The sequence below is a fragment of the Clarias gariepinus genome, chromosome 4, assembly GCF_024256425.1.
Source record: "Clarias gariepinus isolate MV-2021 ecotype Netherlands chromosome 4, CGAR_prim_01v2, whole genome shotgun sequence".
NCBI classification, from domain to species: Eukaryota; Metazoa; Chordata; class Actinopteri; order Siluriformes; family Clariidae; genus Clarias; species Clarias gariepinus.
The window spans coordinates 27,477,301-27,504,053 of record NC_071103.1 but is presented as its reverse complement, the minus strand read 5'-3'; the positions used below and the strand labels follow the sequence as shown (position 1 = coordinate 27,504,053).

General features: G+C 37.7%; 1 protein-coding gene and 1 non-coding gene across 3 annotated transcripts; one reads left to right on the top strand and one right to left on the bottom strand.

Moving 5' to 3' along the window:
* LOC128520440 (LIM domain-containing protein 1-like) lies at positions 1-24,659 on the top strand. 2 transcript variants are annotated; one of them, XM_053494684.1, is made up of 8 exons: positions 1-1,685; positions 6,590-6,691; positions 15,583-15,650; positions 17,462-17,524; positions 18,120-18,250; positions 19,774-19,825; positions 21,711-21,779; positions 23,619-24,659. In XM_053494684.1, the coding sequence occupies exons 1-8, from the start codon at positions 587-589 to the stop codon at positions 23,736-23,738; spliced, it is 1,704 nt and encodes a 567-aa protein (XP_053350659.1). In that variant the 5' UTR covers positions 1-586; the 3' UTR covers positions 23,739-24,659. The 2 variants fall into 2 exon arrangements, with proteins under 2 accessions (XP_053350659.1, XP_053350658.1); XM_053494683.1 differs by having other exon boundaries at positions 15,583-15,662.
* Positions 24,660-26,638: 1,979 nt separating this feature from the next.
* Positions 26,639-26,711, bottom strand: trnar-acg (transfer RNA arginine (anticodon ACG)). Its single transcript has one exon. It is a non-coding gene; the product is annotated as a tRNA-Arg (tRNA).
* Positions 26,712-26,753: the final 42 nt, after the last annotated feature.

Below are 26,753 nucleotides of genomic sequence, written 5' to 3'. Positions count from 1 at the left end.
TTGGCGTTTAGTGCCGGTGTGTCAGTGTGTAGTGTAGTTTATGATGTCCTGTATTATAAATAGCTGAGATTATACTCGGGTTTAAATCTGATAGGAGTCTAAAGACGGAATGTGAAAGCGGTTCGAGCTGATTTCTCGCAGTGGACTGTGGTTAAAAGCGGACAGCATCCTGTCTGTGCTGTAGTTCAGATGAACAGGAGGAGGACTGAACGACACACATACTCTCTCTCTCTCACACACACATACACACACACACACTCCGGCAGTATACCCTTCACACTGAACTCTCTTCGTTAATCTAAACGTTTCTCACGAGGATTATCTTTAAACTTTTTCGCCCATTTTCTCCCCCACGCGGATTTTCCGTTTCAGTGCAGTGAGTGGATCTAAATCTTACCCACTAGTTCACTGCGCTGCTTTTAAAAACTACAGTTTGTTCTCCGACTTTGGTGAGTTAGCGTTTTTTTCCCCTTTTCACCATGATGGACACAATGCGAGTTTTAAAGTGATTTCTTCACTCAGAGCGCTTAAATCCATTTTAGAAACTTTTTTCTGACTTTGGTCAACTTTGGTTAAATCAGTGAACATGGATAAATACGAAGATTTAGGGCTCGAAGCGAGCAAATTCATCGAAGACCTGAACATGTACGAGGCGTCCAGGGACGGACTGTTCCGCATGAAGAGGGACGCAGGAAATAACCCGGACTTCGAGGAAACCAGGAGAGTGTTCGCGTCCAAAATGACCAAAATCCACATGCAAAAGCAACAAGAAGAGATGGCGAGGAACAACCTGGCAGAAAGGCTGAACGGTGGACACGTCAAAGTAGCAGATGGCACGTTTTACACCAAAGACAGACCACCTATCAGTAGACATGAAGCTGCTTCTAAACCACCCATTCTCTCAGGACCGAGCACATGCTATGAAGGACACAAACATCATCCACCCAGTCCACATGATGCCAGGGTGTTTAGCTATGGAAGCAATCATGACAAAGATTCTCTGTCACGCTTATACCATAATCCTTCTGTGGAACCTAAAAACTCGTATCCTCAAACTATGCCACTTCCTACCAGTCCTTCTGGCACTTTGGCATCTAAGAACAATCCTCATTATCAGGCATCATCATCTTTATCCACCCTTGACATGATACCTGGATCTAACATGTTGAACCATGGAGCACCTCGTCAGAGCTCACCATGCCAAACACCCACTGGAAAGTCTGACTGGTTCCCACCATCACCCACCACTGGTGCTCAAGGAGAACCAGACTCGCATCACAAGTCTTCTCCTTATGTGAGCCCTACTCATCACTCTGAACTCAACGTGCCTCAGAAACCCTATGGAGACCCAAACCATAATGGGGTTCCTCAAAGCATTGGGATGTGCCCTGCCATTCAGCTGTCCCCGTTAACCCAAAGCCAACCAGAAGCACACCAGCCTAAAGGTCATGTGCAGGGTGAAACCCGAGGCCATAGCATTCCGACTGTTTCTGACAACTTGGCGAACTATCCTGCAGAGCCGGCTCGGAGTGATGCCCACAGCCCCCCTCAGGCGCACAAACTGCCCTGCCATACTCTCCATATACAGCCCGAGCCTGGACCATCTGCAGCTGAAATAAAATTAGAAGCTCTAACTGAACGTCTGGAAAAGGAGATGGATACCCAGCCTAAGCCTGACTACTTCGGTAAGGCAGATGTGATCACTCCCAGCGTCATATTTTTCCCCCTACATTTTTTTTTCTTGTCTGTAATTTTGCAGAACAGTATTTAACAGCCCACTGATTGAAAAACAAGCTGTCTGCTCCACTTGACTTTAACAGGGAGTGTGAGAAAGAGTGAGTGTGAGTGAAGCGGGGTGGAGCGAGGCCAAGTTGAGTGATGTAGTTAAGTATGTGTCTAAATGATGCATTGTTGCTCCCTGTTGCTTGTATGTCTCCAGTCTAAGAGATTTCATTTACGTTCAAGTGTTAATCATTGTTCCTTTCCCATTTTATCAGCCTTTAACCTACTTAACTTGTCCTTAAGCCTTTAAAGTAAACTTTGTCTGGAGAAAATGCCTCAGCTTTAAATAATTCTCAATCTCAAAAAAAATCTCAATACTATATTTTACTCAGCTATAACCCCACTATTACACAGATTCAACACAGAATTGCTTAACGTATTGAAGGACTTCGCTGATCTGGCCAGAAGATGACAGATTGTGCATATCAGGGTTAACAAAAACTGCTTGGGAAATGTCCTGGTTTGTGAATACCACTGTTTCCTCTTATATGCACCCCTGATGAGTGTGCTTCCTGTTATGATATCTTTCCTGTATTTCAGAAATTCTGACATTGACCGTTTCTGCATTTAGCTGCTTAGCACAGCAATTTTTTGGGGGGCTTTAACTTTGTATCATTTTTAAGCAAAGTTTATTTGAACAATCTTAATGTGATAACGTGAAGTTTACAGGATCATTACACATAATTGTTTAGAGAATTCTTAAGTAGATATTCAGATTTAAAGGCTGCTAAGTGCCTTTAGTTCTAAATGCTGATTCCCCGGAGTTGTCAAGTACAAGAGTTACAGAGACATGTGTGTATGTATAGAGACATATGAGTATTTCTTGGGATGAGTCAGTATCACAGCGGAACAGCAAGCACTGTCTACCAGCATATCCTATTGTTTACAGATATACATGTAACCACTAAGTGATAACAGATTTTGTTATGACTAAGTAAAAAAACTGGACATTCGAGATGATGTGTTGCGTGGAACTAACTGTTTGTCCTCATTCAGGTCTTCCTGAACCTCGTCCTTACACCCCACACTGTGTCTCATTCTCTGACTCACTCTGTCAGGCCACAAAATGGACTGAGTGACGAATGGAGAGCTTGGCATTGCTGGTGCCTAAGCATATTTTAAAACTGGGACTTGCTTTTCATGGCTCTGTCTTTTTCCACTGAAGAGTGGGTGAGTGTTGACATCACTGTGTCTATTTTCAGTCTTTGTTCCTGTGGTCAGTGACAACCGCCTATTGGTTTGTATATCAGTGACGAAACATATGAAACCATCTATTTTCCTGTCCAACACAAGCAAGACATTGGACAAAACGGCATACATGTCCATATATTATTAATACAGAATTAATAATAATTAGAGGTTCTGCTGTGCGATAGTTAAAGATTGACCTGCTTTAATTTGATTTTGGTTTTTTCCCTCTGGATGACGCCAGTGCAGCAGTTTATCAAAACACCCACAGGAAAATGATCTGAATCTTACAAGATAGTAAGAACGAAAAGAACAAACAGTTACTTGTTCATTTATTTTCAGTAACTGCTTTATATTGGACAGGGTCATGGTGGATCCATACCAGCACTGGTAACACTGGGCAAAAGGTGGGAGACTTCGGGCTTTATGTGATGCCTTATAAAAAAGGGTGCCTCCAAAAACATAATTTCTGCTTTTTTTTAACAAAGCTTTCTAGACTATTTATGAGATCTCACTCATGGATTATTTTTGCAGCACACATGCAACTGAGTTCACTGGCAAGTCATTGAGCAAAGGTTCTGGGAAAATGAACATGCAGCCAAGCTGCTGCACAGGGGGATATGGAGGAATGTCTGGAAAACAGTTGTAGATTTTTTTAAAAGAGAGTTTTGGGACAGAGCCAGGAGATTATGATATATAGTGAATCCCTACAATGTCCAAGAGTCGATGCATTAGTAATTGAGATAAAAATGAAGACAAAATTGTGACCTCCTCTGTCTAGACTTTTAAATAGAACCTGTGTGTATCAGACTTTTTGCTTCAGGAGAGACAGATAAGATATGATGCTAGATGGAGCAGGAAGAGAAACAAGGAAACTTGCTAGCAGACTATCTTAATTCTCCTAATTTTTTTAAATGTTCCCTCTTACTCTATTATCTTACAGTCTTTCTTACTAATATACTATTAATTCCTAAAACATTACAATTTCAGTACAGAGGCCTGGAGATGTTCAGGGACATGTCGCTTTACAATAATATTTTATGCCTGAATCTTTTTGTTCCTTTAACCCAGTGTCCAGCTTCCGTGTAGAAAATCCTATAGCTTTCCCATTCATATGCCTAAACAGAAGAAAAAACAGTATACAGTGCAAAATTCATTTAATAGTTGTCAATTGCTGTAGCATCATGTGCACAGACATGAGCCTTATGTCCCACCCTGACTCCACCAATAAAGAGTCATAAATGGTTCTTAACATGCCTGGAATATTATACGAAACTGACTGTGTGTTGTGTAGGCCCATGTGATTTCATTGCTGTGATCTCTTTAGTGCTGGTTCCAGTTCACCACTCTGAGGGTGGTTCTCAAAAATAGAAATTTGAAGAGGATGGCTCTCAAAGAAATCCAAGAGGGGAGGCATATACAGTAACTTAGTCATCATGAGTCTTTAAACTCATTCTCTTTCTTTTTTTTGTCATTTCCTACAAATATCATCAAGCCCATTCATTTGCACAGTCTGTATAGACCTAAGCACTCTAATTTAATTGGTTTATTTCATGCATATTATCATGATTTGTCAAATCTCTTTTATGCACAAGGGTTATACTTGATTATACATACAGAGAAAATGGTGTATGTGCTTTCTGAACGTGTGTTCTGGAAAAGGAGAATGTGCTATAGGACAGGACACGGACTGAACCCTCCCTCTTGGTGGGAGATACGACTCACTATGCTCTTCTCAAAAATGTGTATTTTGACATGACTTGGCATGGCATGAAAATCTATGTAGTGGAATCATGCTCACATTAACCTGAACCTCAGTTTGTAATAAATAATAATACATTATTTAATTTATATTGATTTATTGAGTTCAAGCATGAAGAATTCAAGATCTTTTTTAAATGCCTTTTTTTTCTCATAAACAAAAAAAAAATTAAACTCTTAGTAAGTCTATAAGACTCATCTGTTTAGTTAGAAATAAATGTCATTAACACGCTAAATACACAGTAAAATTGCTTGCCACAATAAAAAAGCTTAGCATCACTAAAAGTGTCATGGCTGCACACTGTTTCATAATAAATTTGTGTTTCTTTGTCATATTAGAAAGCATTGTACCGGTAGTTAGTTTTGCCTTTGTGGTATTTTTTTGTATGGAAAATGTGTGTAAGGCAAGTTATATGGGTGTGGTATTGTCCTCTAGTAAATCGTAACACTTCAGGAGTGGTTTATTTGGAGTGGGGTGAGAGGGTGTAGGCAGAGCTTAAAATGCATGAGAGAACAGAAACTTCTTTGTGGGTGTATGTTCCAGTGTATCCCTGACGTTTCTATCAACCTTGGTGGAGAACTTGCTCTGGGTAATGCTGTTAGCTCAGCGTGATCCTGAACATCATGCCATTCCTCATTTGTTCGTACATACTGAAAGGCCTAACTTATGTCTAAGTATTCAACAAAGACTACTGTTGTGTAGAGTTTTTTTTTTCCCAGGCAGTGTTGTAGATCTTGTGATCATGTAATATAGCTGAACTTTCTTTGTTTTGAAAAACACATTTTATTAACGCTGTTAAATGCCAAATTGCATGGAGTAGAATGTTCGGCATCAATTTTCTTATTGTCTGATGGGTTGTAACCAAGATGATTGTCATATTTATGCAGTTTGCATCATGCACTTTGTCGTTCTGTAGTTGGCTGTGAACTGAAAAGTTTCACTGTTGGCTGTGAACTGAAAAGTTTTCACTGTTTCACTGCCTTTGTTCTTTAGCATAGTTTTACTGCACACTAAGTGAAAGTGCTTATTGTGACAGGGCCATAATTGCTCCACATTGAAGACTGAACTGGGTAAAGAGGGGCAATAGTGTAATGACAGGGAAATAACTGTGATCAGGGCCGTGTTGAAGTTTGCCAGCTTTTTGCAATAATCAACATAATAGAAACATGACACAAGTCTGTAACACTACTTTCATTAAATTTACTGTATGATCTGTCAAAGTGACTAGAAACTATTTCACCTCACTCTCATTACCCTACTTTAGTGATTTTTTTCCTTTTTTGTCTCTTATACTCTTTGTAATAACTCTTCCCACATCCTGTTGATATAAAGAGCATGTGTGGATATGAGTGTGCATCATGTTTGGCAGTGTTCCGTGGGAAATCTTAAGCATCTGATTTCACTGATCATGTGGCAGAATTCTCAGTGTGTGTATGTGCCAACTCAAACAATTAAAGTGGAGTATATTTCCATCATAATGACACAATGTCCTACCAGCCTGCTGCACTTTTTCACATCTTATTTGTTTATTCAACACGCAGCTTCATGCCCAATGTCATAATTCAGGTTAAAACTGATAAAACCACATCAGTTCTAGAATTAGTAAGAGCAAATATATTCCAAATAATAGTGGGGGAAAAAAATCCTTTCTTTAATGGTAGGAAATGCACACAATGACACACCATCAGTATAAAGAGAACTGGCAGCAGTCGAGTGTTTTTGGTCTGCTGTGCTGCCAGTGTGGGATCAAAACCATACCCACAAAGGTACAACTGTGTTCGTAAATGCATGTAATAATAAGAGCGTTATTAATATACTTGTGCTGTGATTGTGTGTGTGTGTGTTTTTTTTTTGCAGGCAGTTGTGTGAAATGCAATAAGGCTGTGTATGGAGCCAGTCAAGCATGCCAGGCCATGGGCAGCCTCTACCATGACAGCTGCTTCACCTGCAGTGCCTGCAGTACGTACCTCATGTCATACTCATCTCTCAAAATCTTTCTCATGTTTATAGTAATAATGGTCTCTATATATTTCCAAAATCTCAATATGCTTTCCATACTATAAAAGAACAAATGCATTAACTTTAAATCTACAAGAATTACTTCAAATCCTGAAAGTATATTTCATGGATTTAAAACACTGACACTATCCCTGAGATTATTGTTGAGTTTGAATTACAATTTGGATAATAAATATAAACAGTACAAGGTGTATTTTCCAAGGTGTAACTGATGCCTGGAATTAAAGGCAGGGGCATCGTTGTGTATGCCTAGTTTTGGAAATGTTTATTTATTTATGTATATTGAATTTTTTTTCTTTATCACACTAAGAGTAGGGCTACTGGAACAGATATTTATTGATCCCCTTCACTACAGTACAATAAATAGTGAAGTGCTATTGATAGAGACAGAATAAAGTGCACTAAAACACAGGTTTGGAAACACTTGTTTTATAAGCAGCATTTCAGAATGTAAGCACTGGAACAACAGTCATCAGTTTTTCACAGAGCTGGATAGGTAAGAAGTGCCAATTGAATGTGAAGATGATCATTAAACATGTACCAGCAATGAATGTTTTTCTGAATTTGCACATTTGTTGAATGTGTTTTGCATTTATTCGGTTAAAATATTCCTATTTTGATGCATATCCATGAGAACCAGGTAATATTTATCCTTTGTTTTCTGTAAAAAGCATCTGTCCTTTTCACCAGGTGTCTTGCAGTACTGCTGACCTTGGCCTTGTGTGAGCATAGTAAACTGGTTGTGCTTGCTTATTTGGTTTCAGGGTGTGTTTCCTTTTAAGTAATGGTAAGAAGATGTAAAGAAAATTTGAATGGAGTACCTCTGTACAACAGACAGATCATATAACCTAGGAGGGTGTGCCAGATGCAGCTGTTATAAATGTATTACTACAGGAGGAAATAAGGAAGAGTAGATCTGGATTTATAAAAACTAAATGTACTTGAACATGCATTACTAACGTGTCATTTTAATCGGAACCATTATTTAAGTATTTCAGTGCAAAGCTATTAATATTTCAAGACTCATTTACAATAGATTAAAATTACATTTGAATTTTATATACAGATTTCTGTAAAAGTGCTTTTTGGCAATGTCCTGCTATATGTTATAAGTGGTATATAAATGACATTTAATCGAGTAGATAATGTCCCAAATGATCAATGATCATAATGCTGTCCCAACAGTGTGGTAAATATCATGGTGCGATCTTATTTAGTGTATCTAACCCCCGCCAAACGCTTAAAATGAATTGCTGGTTCCACCACTGGCAGGCACTGAGGGGGTGAGAGGCTTAAATGCTGAGGTGGCTGTATTGTGTGTGGGCTCAGAGTTCATGCTGTGAGGTGGCGTGTGGCCAGGTGCTGCTGGAACTGATGATTCCAAACAGGAGCCATATGTTTGTGTTCAGAAAACATGCGCAACTCTAAACCAGTTTCATCAACCCCCACCTCCTATTTAGGCACAGCATTCACACATACACATCAGTTCCTGAAAGGAAAAATTACTGAGGCATTCCTAAACCTCTCATCTGCATGACTGGCGCGCTGGTACAGCTGAATCCTTTACTTACAATTTCTTCCCTAATTACTCGGGCAAACAAGGGGAGGGCATGTTTATGTGTGCTGGTAGCTATTACCATATGCCATACGCAAAGACATTCCACACATTTCTGGGCAAATGTCGTCTCTTTTAAAAATGCAAACATTTTTGTCCTGACTCCTTGCAAACACCCTTTAGTTTGGGTTCTTGGGACGTTAATTCTATCACATCTGTTACTCACTAAAATTGAGAATCAGCTGTTTGTGCTTCTAAAGGTCTACCTGTGTTTATGAGTCAAACTGAGGTCTACCATTGTTTATGAGTTTTTGTTTAGACACTTTTTAGGGCTGCTGTGTATTATCCCATTAAGAAAGGAGCCATGAACAGGAATGCAGCCTGAAAGCAGGGTCTCTGATCCTTGAGTGGGACGAGCAGATGGATATCAGTGTGGTGTGTTATGTCAGCTGGATGCTGAGAGTAAAACCTGGTTAATGATGGAAGAGGAAAGAAGGTGTGTCCAGTCCCCTGGGAGTGTTTTGTATGCACCTATTGGATTATGCATTTAGAAAATATTCAGACCACTTTATTTTTTTCAGCAGACTTGTGAAGTGTGTGGAATTTGTGCAAAAAAATAAAGGCATTATAATTAATTCAAAAAGATCTACAGTTGATTAGGTATTTCGAAAGGTACACCCCTTTTGCTTTGTTTTTACAAATATATTTCAAAGCAAAAAAAAATAAAATAAAAACTATGGCAAAAATGTAGACCTCAGATCAGATAATCTGTATTGGCTTTGGTCAGAGATCCTGCATAGAGATGGGAGAACTTCCCAGAAGGACAGCCCTGACCAGATGAAAGCCATTCTTCAATAAAAGGCACATAATGGCTTGTTTAGGTATGGCAAGCTTGTAGCCTAATTCTCAGGAATACCTACTAATCAAGTCTCATCATATAATTCAATTCAATTTTATTTGTATAGCGCTTTTAGCAATTTTCATTGCCGCAAAGCAGCTTTACATAGTCAAAAGAATTATTTAGGTTTGTATGAAATGTGAATTTGTATGAATCAAAATGGTCAGTTTGTCCCTGGTGAGCAAGCCGAGGGCGACAGTGGCAAGGAAAAACTCCCTGAGATGGTAAGAGGAAGAAACCTTGAGAGGAACCAGACTCAACAGGGAACCCATCCTCATTTGGGTGAAACAAAAAGCAGTAAATGATCTGCATTTATACAGTGTGTAGGGTGGAAGGCAGTTCAGCTATAATAGCTGATGTTAATTGATGTTAATATGGAGTCCAGGTAGTTATTGAAGACCCAGGTAGACTTGTAAGAAGTTAGAGTCATGAACTATCGAACTGTCAAGTCCCCAGAGAAACAGTTGCCAACACCAGTCAAGGCCAGAACCATTTTCTAGGTAGAGAGAATCATTCCCAGACACCAGACGCATCCCAGAGAGACACACGGGGCATCCATGTGACGAGATCTTCAGCCAGAAGCGGGGCACCAGGATGGGTCAGACAGGTCCGGAGGGCAGAGGGAGTCTGGATCACTGGCAGCTCAGGAACGACATGTGTAGCTCGACAGAGAGAGAGAGAAGAGTGAAAGGGGGGGACAGGAGGAGAGAGGAAAAAGAAAGAGGGGGGGAAAGAGAAGAAGAGGAGAGATGGCAGTTAGGTATGGTCACAGTCACACAATGTATAATGTGAATGTATATTAACTGTAGCGTGCAAGCAGAGACTCCGGCAGGACTAACTATGACAGCATAACTAAAAGGGAGGAGCCAGAAGGAAACACAAACATGAGGGCTTCCTGACATGTAAAGCAAACAATCACCTCACCGTCAGCAAACCTGAGTGATCAATGAGAGTGAGGAAGACAGCATCCAAACATACCAGTTTACCATAATACTCTACGTCCATGAGTCCCCCAGATCTGCTCCTTTACCTATGGCAAATCTATTTATAAAAATGCTCGGCTAAATAAATAGGTTTTTAGCCTGGACTTAAACACTGAGACTGTGTCTGAGTCCCGAACACTATTTGGAAGACTATTCCATAACTTTGGGGCTTTGTAAGAAAAAGCTCTGCCCCCAGCTGTATTTTTCATAATACGCGGTACTGACAAGCAGCCTGCATCCTTTGATCGAAGTAGGCGTGGCGGATCGTAAGACACTAGCAGTTCGCTCAGGTACTGCGGCGCGAGACCATTTAATGCTTTATATGTCAAGAGTAGTATTTTAAAATCAATGCGAAATTTCACAGGGAGCCAATGGAGTGAAGATAAGATAGGGGTGATGTGCTCATATCTTCTGGTTCTGGTGAGGACTCTCGCTGCTGCATTTTGGACTAGCTGAAGCTTATTTATGCATCTAGCTGAACAACCAGACAGTAAGGCATTACAATAGTCCAACCTAGAGGTGATAAAAGCATGAACTAGTTTTTCTGCGTCGTTTAGCGACAATAAATTTCTTATTCTGGCAATATTTCTGAGGTGAAAGAATGCTATCCTGGTAATATTATCTACATGTGCTTCAAATGAAAGGCTGGAATCAATAATCACACCAAGGTCTTTCACTGTTGCATTTGATGGAACAGAAAGGCCATCTAAAGTTACGGTATGATCTAAAATTTTACTCCTAGCTGTATGCGGTCCTATGACTAGAACTTCTGTCTTATCCGGATTTAGCAGAAGGAAGTTAGTTAGCATCCAATTTCTTATGTCCTGCACACATTGCTCAATTTTAGTAAGCTGTTTTTTCTCATCAGGTTTTGCTGAGACATATAACTGTGTATCATCAGCATAACAATGAAAACTAATACCATGCTTACGGATTATGTTGCCCAGAGGAAGCATGTAAAGGGAAAAAAGCAGTGGACCTAAAACTGAACCCTGCGGAACGCCAAACTCCACTAGAGAACATGCAGAATAATCACCATTTAAGTCTACATACTGATAACGATGGGTCAGATAGGATCTGAGCCAGGAGAGGGCTGTACCCTTAATTCCCACTACATTTTCTAATCTGTGAAGAAGAATAGCGTGATCAACAGTGTCAAAAGCTGCACTGAGGTCAAGTAATACAAGCATAGTTACACAACCCTGATCAGAGGCCAATAGAATGTCATTTACTACTTTAACGAGCGCCGTCTCTGTACTGTGATGAGGCCTAAATCCTGACTGATACAGTTCATGTATGCCATTCCTATGTATATATGAGCATAGCTGCTCCGCTACTATCTTTTCCAGGATCTTAGAGATAAAGGGGAGGTTTGATATTGGTCTGTAACTGGACAGCTGACAGGGGTCGAGGTCAGGTTTCTTAATTATTGGTTTGATAACTGCTAATTTAAAAGATTTTGGAACATATCCAATGCTGAGTGAAGAATTAATTATTCTCAACAGGGGTTCTATTATTGCTGGTACTATCTGTTTAAGAAAATGTGTCGGTACAGGATCTAATATACAGGTTGATGAATTTGAAGAAGAGATGAGTGAAATTAGTTCATTCTCTTCATCATATAGTATATGTTTTAACAATATACTGATACACATTTATTTTCAATAAATCTAAAACTTTTTTTACTATGGAAAATGTATGCAGTTTAATGAAAAAAACATTATAATTATTAAAATGAAGATTAGGTGAATGTCTGTGATTATTATCTGAATGTACAATATATGAACACACATTATACCTGTCGGCAGGTTTAAAAATAAATAATCATTAGACCTATTGTGTCTCTTATTGTTCACTATTCATATTGTTAGTATTACATGATAGTCTTAAAAAACCTTATATTTAAAATATTTCAAGATTTAAGTATGCGCATTTATAAATATAATAGATTAGTAGTTTACACTACATCAGTAATATACAGTCTAATGGTAAGTTTAAAGATGAATAACACTTAGTGTCACATTCGGTGCATTGTTAAGTATCCAGGCCACCCAGAGATACAAATTAGAGTGAACACAAGCTGTAATACAGAGAGTCTTGTGGTTTACAGCATTAGCATCACAAGTGTTTTATGGAACTGTAAAAAAAGTGTCAAAGATTTATCCTGTGAAGGTTTTTCTAATGTGGGATAGTGATAGATGGATTATGTTAGTCTTGGCATATCTTATTTCATGAGATGTCTAGTGGCCTGATATTCCTTTCAGCAATTTTCTACAGCACCACAAACGCACAATTAGTGCTGTAGCAAAAATTGTATTAGGGCCACTTTTGAAGCATCGAGATTAATTTTATGGCCGTATATAGGATCTGGAAAAAGTATATTGGCAACACCATGGCTCTTAAAAGAGGAAAGCAGAAAGATAATCAATTGAAAATCCCTTACACAGCTATAAATACCAGTGAACTGAGATGGCTTTCTGACAGAGTATGGCTTCCCTTTTCTAAACAGACCTGACGTAAGGGACTGGTACAGGATGTGTGCAAGATGCTAGCCATGGGTTAGCTAGGCATGCTTTTAATGTCTATTTTTACTTCAAGCTCTGGATTATCTCCTCTACAGAGATGCTTTGTGTAGAGGCTACAGGTCTGAGCACTTGGTCGTGGGATTGTCTTTGTCTGGGGTATCTGTTCTTCCACCTGTGGTGCCATGTCACATCTCAGTTTTCCATTTCCTTTATTTGATGTTCATTTGCTTTATTACATATTTTTATGGGTTTGATTGTTAGCCTTTAAGCTTGGCAGCTGTTTCACCAGCAGTTTTTTAGAGAGAACAGGGTGGCGATTGTTTGAACACTCAGAGGTCTGAGTGAGTTGAACACTCTGATCCTGGTTAAAGCTCAACCCGACAATGTATATCTCACTTTGTTAGTTAGGCCTGAACACCAAATAGCACAGAACCTGTAGATTCTCTTTGAGCTTCTTCTCAAAACCAGTAAATGATTATATTAATATAGATGGTATATATTTAAATGTTACACATGTACAAATGTCAATGATGTACATTTGTAGATGGATGACAAATAATAAAAAAATAATAATAATAGTAATAATAACATTATATATCATCTGCTGTGTATGTGTGGACTGCAGATTGGGCTTAATTTTTTCCATCTGTTGTAAAAGTTTCTGCAGAGAATTATCAATGGATTAGAGAATGAATCAGTGAATTGAGGATGAGATATGACTTGTGTTATGATGAAGTAAGCCCTGTCTTTTCAGACATCAGACAAACGAAAAAATGCGTGTGTAATGAATCAATGCATGAATCTCTAATTTGTCAAGGCCAGTAAGTTGTATAACAGATAGTTTCCTTACAGTGTCAGACTGTTATGATTATTTAAGCCATGGCAACCCCAAAGACAACATAACCAGAATATCATACAGTATAAGATATTTATCTTATAAGAAAATGACATGAATTATTCATGTGCTCTAAATTCTGTATCGGTACAAACTCACCTTTATCCTTTTATTTATTTTGTATTAAAACTCATTCTTAACTGCTCTTCACCTGTGTTAAAGAACAAGAATAATGATCAGGTAGATAAAAAAAACACACACAAAAAAAAAAAAATTTACTTGAAGAGTAAAGCTGCTGTAAAATTATGAGCTTGTTCGTTATAAATTTAGCTTCATTTTAAATAGCACTATTGTACAGACGTGTCAGATATTTTATACTAGTAATAAGATTACTATTAAGATGAGCAAATTGTTCATTGCAAGTTGAATTTGTTAGTCAGGAGCGAGGAAAAGAATGGATAAAGAAGAGAGGGTGAACTATGTGACGTTAAACAAACCCCATGCAATTGCTGAATTAGTCGTTTAACCATCATTTCCCAGGAGACCATACGATTTAGTCACCACACCCGACTTTACTGACAAACTCGCGTTCATTTCCTTTTTCCCTAATGTGTAAAGCTGCATACTTTCAACCTCTGAAACTAACTGTTAGATATTTAAATACTTCCTGGTTGATTTTAGAAATAAGACATATCTGCTGTAGTGTGTTGTTCAATTATTTTTTTTTTAGTGTGTTAAAAACGTGTTTTTACATTACATTTTGAAGATCTGGTTGCAGTTGACTGCAACTTTTCTGTATTTGTTGCCATTCTATAGTGGCTCTGTCAAATTTTAGACCCACAATGAACTGATTCATCCCAGAAAAACTGCTCAGTTTATATACTGCCAATATGTACTGCCTGTATATTGGAGGCAAATGAATGAAGGCTTCTATTGATGATGTGTTGCAGGCCTGTAAGGGTTAACTACATTACCATTACCCCCCCTACAAAATGTGTGGAATGTTCCCCTTTCCTGTGGAACATGGGGTTTGTGAATGGGAAGGGTGTATGTGTAGTTGTGTGTGCGTGTGCGCATGCACGTGCATGAATGCATGCTTATGGTTATGGAAGAAGGAAAACCAAAGAAACAGCCAATTCAGACAGGAAGTCCACCCAGTTAGCTCCAGCCTATGGACCAATGGAAAAGTACAGTGAATTCCTAAGATCCATGAGGACCTCTCTTTCTACCCTGACATACTCATGCTGTGTCTAATATCAGTATATTCATATCATAAGTTAAGATATACCCTTCTTTACAGAGACATGCAAGAAGTAGAATATACACCTATATTTTTGCAGATAAAAAGTATGCATCATTATTATTATGTTGCCATATTCTTCTGCTCAGATTGGAGCGGAATTATCTGAAGCATGCTTAGAAGTGGAAATTTTACTTTCTTTTTTTTACTTTTTTAAGTTAGATTTTTAAACAGACTAGATTGTTATTCAGTCTGAGGGTAAACTGTCTTGGAGACAAATACCAAGAATTATTTAAATAATCCTTTGTTCTGTAAACAAATTAGAGTAAATTTTTATATAGAGTTTTGACCTGATGTTTGAAGGTCTGTTGGGGATAGCCTCTTAAAGGCGCTAAAGGAAAGTCAACATAGTATTAATAATGATTTAATAGATAAACCTTACTTGCTAAAATACATCATTTTTGGTCCATAAATTTTATTATAAAACTATGCATGTCTTTCTACTTCTTGCATGTATGTGTAAGATGCTGTATAAGCGACTTTGGAGATTTCAGAGGATAAACTAAACAATCAAGAATTCAATTCAATGCTCAGAACCTAAATATAATAATACTTTATTAAATTGATTAAATAAGTGAATTGTTTTATGGCTTTATAAATTCAATTAAATATAAAGGTAAGCTGTGCATTGACATGAACAATCAATTGTTCCATGTCAGTTCTCAAGGACAGGTGTAGTTGTAATACGAGAGATGCATGTGATGTAATATGTTATATTCTGTGTGCCTTCTGCAGGTCGGAAGCTCAGAGGAAAGGCGTTTTACTATGTCTCTGGGAAGGTGTTTTGTGAAGAGGATTTTCTGGTAAGCCATAAGGTGAAAACATCATTGTAGAGATATATAATAATTTGGTTTGAATCAACATTTATAAGCATTCAGACATTTAACAAAAAGACCTTACTGATTTTGCGCTTACTGTAAATGAATTTTTAGCATCATCAAGTACGTATTTTGTTAGTTCTGGAAAGGGGAGCTTTGAATAATTTTAGAAGTCAAAGAGGGGAAATGACTAAGTGATTTGAAAAGAGAAACATGTGATTTACAATAGTGTCACTTATTTACACTAGCATAAACTCAGCTTGTCATGTTTATGTCTTCATACTTAATCTTAATTAAATGGGTTCTTGTAGGTGTCAAAATGAATGAAAACAAAATTCCTTCCTGCGTGTTCGTTCAGTGGTAGCTGTCTTTTTGTTTAAATAGTGGGATACACACTTTGAATTCTGTCTAGGAAATTAAATGATTATCTCCAGTATAATCTTTAAGTTTATAGTTCAATTTTGTTTAGTCTACACGATATTTTCTTTTATTGGTACTGCAGGCAAAATATTTAATATATATTTAGTTTTGCAATTTCACTCCTGTTGCTATGTGACAATGTTTTAATGTAACCATGACAGCAAACATATGGTTTATGCACAGCTTACATTTAAAATCTGCTTCTGCCTTTGATGATGTGCTTCAAAATGGAAGTAAGACAGACTTTTGACGTGAGGTTTATTTTTAAAAGAGATGATTTACAGGATTTATCACATTAAACTATACCACATTTAACAGTCAAGAACAGCACGACATAATACGCTAAACAACAGCTGTATAATGGTAGCCCTATGACTATTGCTGGTGCATGGAAATGCTGGATTAAATACACTTTATGGGCAAAGATTTGTGGCAACTTGACAATCACACCCATATGAGGTTCTTTCTCAGTGTGGTTCCACAAACATGGAAGCACACAGTGGTATATAATGTCTTTATATGCTGTACAATTACAAGTTTCCTTCCCTGGAATCGAGAGTCCCAACACTGGAACACTGGCTGCACCCCAGGCCTCCTTTCCCAACCTCACTAATCCTCTTGTGGCTGATTAAGCACAAATCACAACAGCACACCATGGGTTTGATTGTCAGGTGTCCACAAACTTTTAGAAATATAGTGTATGTAAATAAAGTAAATGTCTGTAAATGTTAGATTTGGTTATAGATTCAAGATTCAATTGTGCTTTACTGTCATGACGAATATGGAAATTCATATTGCTAAAACTTAGAAATAACTCAGAAGGAATTAATAGGAACAGATGAAAAAAATATTAATATAGTAATTAAAAAAGTAAGTAAATATAAAGAGTATACACATTTAGCTCTGTTGTCAAAGATATTGAAAACTATTGAAAATAGTCACTCATCATCTAAAACGCTTTATTCTACATGTATATACAGTCACGGGGAGGGCTAGAGCCTGTCGCTGGAGACTTAGATACACCCTCTCATTCACACTATCTGCAAATTGGGACCACCATTAGTCTAATCTGCATGTTTTTGGTGGAAACCCTATAGGGAGAGCATGCAAACTTCACGCACACAGACCCACAGTGGGAATCGAACCCGGAACCTTGAGGTGCAAGGCGACAGTGCTAACTACTGTGTCACCACAATAACAAACAAAAAACAATGACCTGTCTCAGAAATAAAATACACAGATTTAACATCACCATATATATTATTAGTCCTGGCAACATTTAACATCGTTATGTTCTTTTTCACTGAATCATAATTTATTTTCTAATACGAGGATGTTTTTCTTCTAAATCTGTATTGTCCTCTCTGAAAACACAGTACTCAGGCTTTCAGCAGTCAGCTGACAAATGCAGTGTATGTGGTCACTTGATCATGGACATGGTGAGTACAAGACTGCTGATCAATGATTTAGATTTTTTTTTTTAAGGCTTTTTTTAGGGTATAAAATCTGCATAAAAGATCAAATAAGAATGAATGATACTAAAGCAGTCAGTTTACATCAATATTTAGCTCATTTGATATGACATGATCTGATATAAAATATGATGATATGATATGATAGCCATTTTGTGGTTTGGAGCTCACATTTTGCATAAAAAGATGATAAGATATTACAAATTTTGCCTATTTGCAACTAAAATTTGCATTACGTCCACGTTTGGGTACACACATTTCCCAAATACATATTTTGATAAATAGTAAATGTTTCTCTGTTAGCAGTTTTCGGGCAGTTTTTTGCCTTTAGGGAACATTTCCTACTGTCATTAATTTACTGTCATGTTCAGTAAAGCCTAATATTTACATACAGTGTTTTAATGTGTATAAACAGCATTCAATTATGGATAAAAATGAAGTTACACTCAGTGAACTGTAGGCTGACTCAGCTATATATAGTGATGTTACTGTATAACTTTGTGGATGATTGAGTTTTCTTTAGTGTGTGTTTACAGACCAATAACACTGATCTCTTCCACAGATTCTGCAGGCACTGGGCAAGTCGTACCATCCAGGCTGCTTCCGCTGTGTCATCTGTAACGAGAGCCTGGATGGAGTCCCTTTTACTGTGGACACAGAGAACAAGATCTACTGTGTCAAAGACTACCACAGGTGTGTGTGTGTGTGTGTGTGTGTGTGTGTGTGTGTGTGTGTGTGTGGCTAAAGATCAAAGATGCATGAAGTGCAAGAAGCCATTGTATATTTCAGTTTTGACTACAATGACATGTTTGTGCTCAACAGCCACAGTGTTCTCAGTAAAAAATAAAACATATCAGTTTATGAGTTCTCTTATATGACTTTTAACAGCAAGAGGTGTTTGACCAACTCATTTTTGTTGGGGGCATTCATTTACTGCAGTAGGGCTGTGCAGTGTACAGAATGAGGGTTGAATTGGGGTCTGTTTGCCTGTCTCACGTTCTTAACATGTTAGTCATGTAACTCTTTTGTGTGACTTATCATCTGAACATTTGCTTAAGTGTTAAAGTGTGTGAATAAAGTACAAACTAACACCTGTTTCATGAAATGACAACAAAATCCATCAAATCACTATAAACAGTTGAAGTGTTGGAACACAAGCTACCATCCAGTAGTCCCAAGTTTACATGTCATGCATATTATACGGCCCAATTTGCCTTCATAAACATGTCATATTCATAAATACTCCCTCATATAGGCATGTAATTTTTTTATATTTTGCTTCCCAAGAGCCAGACTGTCTTGTATTTTAATGCAGTTATGAAAACATTTTCTCCAGGCTTCTTTAAAGATTTTCAAGGCTCTCATTTTCAGTCTAAACCCTGTACCTAACTAGTTTCAGAGGAAACTTTCTGTTTGTAAAGCCACACAGTGACCTATGAATCACTGAAGCATAAAACGTATAACATAAGGCATGAACCAGTGAGAAACAGATGCAGAAGATGACAGATGAGCATGTCTGGGATAAAAATATGTATGTTTAGGCATTTGCAGCCGGTTCAACTGTATGTATGTACAGTATGTATGTATGTATGTATGTATGTATGTATGTTTGTATGTATGTATGTATGTATGAATGTATGCATGTATGTATGTATGTATGTATGTATGTATGTAGAGAGAGGGGAGAAAGAAAGAGAGAGATAATAAAAGAAAGATGTTTAGCATGCTACCTAAGACCTGAAGAAGATTTGGAAAAAGAGTTGTCTTTGATCTGAGGAAAGAAGTCAACTGTCAGTCATTATGTCTAAAAAAAATAGTTTCCATGTGTGCATTTTTATGGAAATTACTGAAATGGTGTGAGTTAAATGTCTTTTAGTCATGATTAAAAAAAAGTAGACAATCAGATGGTGCCTACACACAGGAAAAATCTAGAAATGGAACAAACCTGGATTTATTCTCAACTCTTTTTTTTATAAGCAATTTATAATGCAGCAGAGACAAAAACACGTGTGCAGCTTGGCGCAACTTCTTACTTTCCTCCTCCTCTTTGTCTTACTTTCCATCTCTGTCCTCAGGCCTGGACTACTATATCCCTTTTTCCCTCTGAATAGTTTCATTAAAAAAATTGATAAAAATCCAAGAGGTTTTATCACATAAAAAAATATTATTTTATTTGAACTTTTTTTGTTCCTAAAATACTTTATTCTAATTTTTAGGGTTCTTGCTCCTAAATGTGCAGCATGCGGTCAGCCAATCCTTCCCCCTGAGGTAAGCCTCCTGACTTCACGCCATTGAACACAGTCAATATTTTTCCTTTTTTTCAGCGCTACAGTGGACTGGTTATCCTTAGCTGTAAGCACAAAATTTTCCACAGCACAGTGTGGAATCTGTGGTTCCAGTGTGGGCTCTCACTGCTCTAAGACGGTGTAAATGTTTGTCTTTAGGGAAAATGGACTTTGGTATGTTTAATCATTAACCTGTGTGTTTCATTGGCTTTCCTTTACAACCAACATACTATTACTGATTCAGAAAAATTGTGTTTCATTAGAACTTCTGTAGGTGTGCTTCATAGCACCAGAGCATCAGAATGGTTAAAGTGCCTTCGTGATTTTATACCTTACCTTATTTATACCTTAGTTAAAATGGAGCAGTATAATTTGTCTACGTTCTAGAGATGTTCTGGAATCAAACTGAGGTTTATGCTTGTTATAAATACTTGTATGCAAGATAGCTGCTGCATGAATCCTGAGTTAATTTTTTTGTGTCAATTATGAATGAAAGGTAGGTTTAATACACCAGTAGTATAAAGATAGGGAAAAGTATAGTGAATTTGGTGTGATTTCCACAATCGGATAACCTACAGTAGATCTGTAGGCCAGGTAGCAAACATTGTTAGGTTAAGACACAGAGACGTTGCCTGGTACCCAGGTTTGTGTGCAGGCCCAGAGAATCTTATGATGTTTGATTAAATATATGTTGGATAAAAACACAAGAGGTCTGAGGTAATTTCTATTTTTAGAAAATTAAACTTTAAATTAACCAGACACTATGGGTATACTTTGTATAATGTATACTACAGGTCTTTCCTTCAAAATAATACTGCATTGTTCTAAGTACCAATTTAATTTAATAATGACCAATATCTCACAATTTCTATAACAAGTTATCATAGATCTCAAAGGTCACCCAAAATGTGTCTTTTAATGCCCCTCAGATAATGCCTTTTTAATACCTTCAAATTCCTGTATTTCTGGAACACAGGAATTTGGAATTTAGAATGTGCCACTTCAGTATATGACCTCATGTATATGAAGTCACAATAGGAAAAAGTATAATTGGATTATATAAACCTTGGCCAGTACAAACAGGGACAAAAAACAAGAGGGGGGGCATTTATCTGAATGTCTAAAAAATGACTAAAATTTTAATTTTGAATACCTTCTCCTATTCATGCGTTAACTAAAATGCATGACCAATGATTTAAGCCTTGACTTGGGCTTAGAAAATGTGACTGTGAACATGTCTGCTATTCACACTTCAGTCAGTGGAATGCTGGCAAGGCACCAACCAAAAGCCGTATACTTGCAACTATGTGCCGTAATATTTATCAGTTCAAATCAAATGTACCGTTAATGCAGTTTCCTAAATTACCCATAAATAGCTTGAATTTGGACTGAGGTTAGTTTATGTTGGTGCACCTAAAATGTAACGTCTTTAGTTACGCTTATGCTTAGAGACATGATGCCATTTCCGTCTGCTGCCTCCCCCACCAGTCTCCACTCAGGACATATTTAGTAATAGCCTTTGAGGAATGTTGCCCAGGGGTAAGAATTGAGGACAGGGGCAGTGTATCTGTACTGAGCCAACCTCAATGGGATTTTACACAAACTCTCTTTGGGACTTTTTGTCTAGGTAAATAAGAAACTTTTTACCTGTGCATGTGTAAGGACCGATACAGGGTTATAAATTAAGGTGATATCTAAATAAAAAAAATTCTATGACAAAAAAAAAGAGTATCTTTAGGTTTGCTATAATTCATGGTTTTAGGGAGGTACTCCAGATGGTATAAGCAATTAAGTTTAGCTGATTTTGGTAATTGTTTATCCAAAAAGAGTTTTATCCCATCCATTTGACCAACTGTCTGTCTTTTCAGGGGTCTGATGAAACTATTCGTGTGGTGTCCATGGATAAAGACTATCATGTAGAGTGCTACCACTGTGAGGTGAGTTAAACCTTTCCCATCTGGGAAAACAGCACTGAATTACCTATTTTAACATCTACAATTTTTTGCAACTGTGTTAGTTTATTGACAGATCTTTTAGGTCAGAATAATAAATATTTATGTCTAATCCTCACACTAAGTCGAGTGATTAGCTCATTATGGCACTGATGCAGGCAGTGCATTTGAAAAGCTTTTTATCTGTCACATTCAGCCACGATTGGCTCTGCTGAAGCGCTCTCCAGCTGTGCTTAATACTGATAGACGGCTAATGAGCAAAGGAACTCGTGCAATCAAAGTGAGCTTGCCGTGAAGTGTACTCATCAAGTCCCTTCACTGCTGTGGCAGAATTAAACACGATCTGAGAGTTCTCAGTTATTCATCAATCAGTCCTTTTTTTTTGCTGTTGATTTGTAGATTTAACACAAAGTGGGCCTCTTTTAGAAATCTCTAATTATACTGCTGCAGCTGCCAGCAACAGTGCAGTAATAACTTAAAAACCAACAAACTCCAGCCAGCCAAGGATAGGTTTTTAGGTACTACTAATTTAAGCATCTGTGTTAAGTAAAATGATTATTTAACTTTCTTTTATTTGTAAAATCATATCTACTTTTTCAGTAATATACTCATTATTTCTGTTTAAATCATGTGTGTTGGTGGTATGGGACATGTCAGATGTCACAATGGCTAAATACTAAAAAAGAAATCAATTTTTTTTAATCAAAAATAAATGTATTTTACCAACACCTTTTGGATTTTTTTCTTTTTAAATTATGCTACTTATATCATTACTTAACCCAGTTGAATAATAACAAGCTATTATTATTTTAGTGAAAGTATTAACAAAAAAAACAGGTATCAATTGGGTGGCACGGTGGTGTAGTGGTTAGCACTGTCGCCTTGCACCTCCACGGTCCGGGTTCTATTTCCGGCCAGGCTTGATTCCCGTCTCTGTGCATAAAGTTTGCATGTTCTCCCCGTGCTTGGTGCTCCTCTGGCTCCTCCGGGTACTCTGGTTTCCTCCCATGAGCCAGACTGGACGTGCAAATTATTCCCAAATTACCCATAGTGTGTGAATGAGAGTGTGTGTGCCCTGCGATGGATTGGCACCCTGTCCAAGGTTTATTCTACCTTGTGCCCTAAGCCTCCTGTGATAGGCTTCAGGTCCCCGCAACCCTGAATACAGGATAAAGCGGTATAGACGATGAGTGAGTGAGTGAGTGAGGTATCAGTTGAGTAAGCACATGTTTTTAAGCCATGAAGAATTTTCTGTCTGTGGATGAGAAACAGAGTGATCTAAATAATGCTAATAATCGGAACGATATCTCATTTCCCATAGTTTTAATTGTGCTATTATTGGTTTTCTGTAAGTGGATGTAAACAGTGTTGCACAATACGGAGTGTTCCTGTTGTACAACAATTTGGTCAACAAGAAATTAGTATCAGGTAAGTTGGACACTAGTTTGACTAGATCTATGAGAAGCCATGCTCACTTTACAGTCTGTCAGCTAGCTCACACTCATTTGTACATTTCTGTTTAAGGTGCTTGTGGTACAACTGGAAACCTTTCTTCTTTTTAATCTTTATGTGATGAGCTTTCATATGTTAAGTCAGAATTTTTATTTGCCATTTCTGCTGATGTTTCAAGCTAGGAGGTGGAATGTCTGGTTGAAATTCTGGTATCTGTTTGAGGTGCTTTCTAAAGAGATGACCACATTTAATTAATGTAGTTTTTGAATTTATAGAATATAACCAGAAATACTAGAAATGTTTACATTTAGAAAAATGATTACAGGTTTTTGTATAATGCTGCAAGTAAACCAACTGCACTTTTCTCTGCAGGAATGTCAGATGGAGTTAAATGATGAAGAAGGACATCGCTGTTACCCCTTAGATGGTCGTCTGCTGTGCCACACATGCCACCTCAAGCACATCGAGTCAAGCTGCCTGTCTGTCGAATGAGAGGAGTCAGAGCTGGATATCTGCTGCCCCTTGTGGCTGGCAGGAGACAGTGACACCAAGCGCCCACTTTTGATTTCAACGTTGCAGTTGTAGAATTAAAGAATGAACCTCACATTACCTCCTGACCACAGCTCCTTTTATGTCCGTATTGTTATAACCTAATTATTATATTTTACTATTTTAAGAGCTGCGCCTAAATTGTCTTTGCAATATACTTATTTATATTTTCACTCTAATTGAGCCTATGTTGTGTTTATGACCAGAATTATGCAGGCTGGTTAGTCATGATGACCAAGATAAAAACTAAACTGGCATAGACCATCAAATTGTAGCACTCTGTGTGATAGGTTCAGTCCTCCATAGTAATTAAATTAATCATGAATTATTGTGTAGTGACTTAGTCATTTACATCTGTTATTTATCTTAACAAGCTTGTTACACAAAGTTATCATATGATGGTAATTTGTTTATGTCTAAGAGAATCGCAAAATATGTTATCTCTTATTCAAATACATAATTAAAAAGTCTCTCTTTCCTGCAATTAGGTTTTGTGCCATTTTATAAATAAATGATTCTAAATATTTCATTAATATTTTATTCTAGTTACTGAAAGTACAAAGCGTATAAAAGTTTTATACACTGCCTGGACAAAAACAATGCCATTTGGATTTTAATAAATAATTCTATGACTTTAAATACTTAAGAGCCGTTGATTGGATAATTACTGCAGTGATTAATATGTTTTAGCTGGCAACATTTTTTTTTTTTACATCTTTTAATATTAAAAAGATGTTACTGTGTTGAATAAGGGGCAAATTACTGGCTTGTATCCAACCAACAAAACAACTAAGGAGATTACCTGCAAATTGGTTTTAAGAACTGTCCAACTCATTATTAAAACCTGGATGTGGTACCTTTCAAGCTTCAATAATTTTATTTGTCACATACATGGTTGTACAAGTAAATGCAAATGAAATGCAATTGAAATGCAATTTTGCAAAAAAAAAAAAAAACAAAGGAGATTGCATCATCCGTGCTTCTGTTGTGACGGTAAGCAAATTGTAGGAGTGTGTGTGTGACAGGTTAAAGTAAATGTCTCTGTAGGTAGTGTTATGATCTGGGTTGCTTCACTTGGTTAGGTCTAGGCTATGGCAATCACTAGACCCCTTCTACGAGTATTGATCTGCTCTGTGACAATTGATAATAAAGGGAAATAATTTTCTGACCCACAATGTCAAAGCAACATAGTTTAACCCAACATACACGCGGGGCGCCCCTAGCGGGCCGGGTCTGTACTCCACTGCGCATGCGTGCGTCGATGGCGAGCAGTGTGCATCGTTGCTGATGAAATGCAGCGCACAAAACAAGGATTACTTTGTGATAACACAAGACGACTTAAGTAAGTTTTTATAAATAATACTGATGATCTCATTTATGACTCGAAAACTGCTGTAGAATATTTGACATTTACTTTGGACAAGTTTTGAAACAGTAAGCAGGGAGACAGCAGAGTGAGAGAAGCCTGGCTGTAGACGGTGATAAACACGCTAGCTAGACCATAACTTATACTAACTAACTTACTTACTTTCAGGTCTAGCGAACGTAAAACCCTGAATGATTATATGATATGATTCAGCTTTGGAAGGTTTTAGTATAGAGACTTCCCTGAGGTTTTCACACATAATAGTGTTTAGAGTGAGTGAACAATTAATTTTCAAATTGCTGACTTAATAATTTATAATATCATAGTTTGTTTGCAAGTTTGTTTTTGTCTCAAGAAATGAAATTCTTTTTAATAAATAGTTGTATTGAATGCAGGAAAAGCCCCTTTTTATTTGCTCTGGTTTTGGACAGGATGACAGATTAGGTTAGACAGGAGTCTCCATGGACTATGATGTTTGAAGATGACATTGTGCTTTGTAGCGAGAGCAGGAAACAGGTGGAAGAAAATTTGGAGAGGTGGAGGTATGCTCTGGAAAGCAGAGGAATGAAGGTTAGCCACAGTAAGACGGAATACATGTGTATGAGAAAGAGGAACTCAAGAGGAACGGTGAGGATACAGGGAGCAGAGGTAAAGAAGGTGCAGGACTTTAAGTACTTAGGGCCAACGGTCCAGAGCAAGAGAGTACAGGCAGTTTGGAATGGGTGAAGAGAAGAGTACCAGCGAGAATGAAAGGAAAAGTGTACAGGACAGTGGTGAGACCAGCGATGCTCTACGGCTTAGAGACAGTGGCACTGAAGAAAAGACAGCAGGAAGAGTTGGAAGTAGCAGAGCTGAAGATGTTGAGGTTCTCTTTTGGAGTGACAAGGATGGATAGGATCAAGAATGAGTTCATCAGAGGGACAACCCATGTTAGATGTTTTGGAGATAAAGTCAGAGAGGCCAGACTGAGGTGGTTTGGACATGTTCAGAGGAGAGATGGTGAATATATCGGTCGAAGGATGCTGAGGTTGGAATTGCCAGGCAGGAGGTCTAGAGGAAGACCAAAGAGGAGATTTATGGATGCAGTGAGAGTACTCAGTATGCAGTCAGTACTGTATGCTTTTCTGTGAAGATTTCAGCATGCAGTACCTTATGTGCTCGGTAGGCGGCGTATTGTCATTTATTTATGCACCTAACTTATGCTTTTTATGACTGAATGACCAAGTTATTCTCCAAGTTTAAAGTTTTCCGGAAAAAAAGCGAGGATACTACAACAGCAAGTAAAGGCTAAATGTTGTCTGGGATGTTTACTAAGTGTGTATACATCTAGCGCGATATAGTGAAAATGTGCCAAACACAATGTTTTACGTTCCAGTCACATATTATAAAGTTTACGTTTTAGTATTTAATAGGTAATATGACAACGCTGGGGAAAGTGTTTATTTACTGACATTTTTTATGTGAAAAAAAGTGTTTCCGAGCCAGCCAGGAGTCGAACCTAGAATCTTCTGATCCGTAGTCAGACGCGTTATCCATTGCGCCACTGGCCCGCATGGTTTCAATACTGTACAATATCCTATATGAACCTTAAG

Excerpts from the sequence above, each read along its gene's own strand:
- LOC128520440 (XM_053494683.1), top strand. The coding sequence starts at position 587 with ATGGATAAATACGAAGATTTAGGGCTCGAAGCGAGCAAATTCATCGAA. Across the intron at positions 19,826-21,710 it reads AGCCAATCCTTCCCCCTGAG|GGGTCTGATGAAACTATTCG; the intron begins GTAAGCCTCCTG and ends CTGTCTTTTCAG. Across the intron at positions 21,780-23,618 it reads TAGAGTGCTACCACTGTGAG|GAATGTCAGATGGAGTTAAA; the intron begins GTGAGTTAAACC and ends TTTTCTCTGCAG.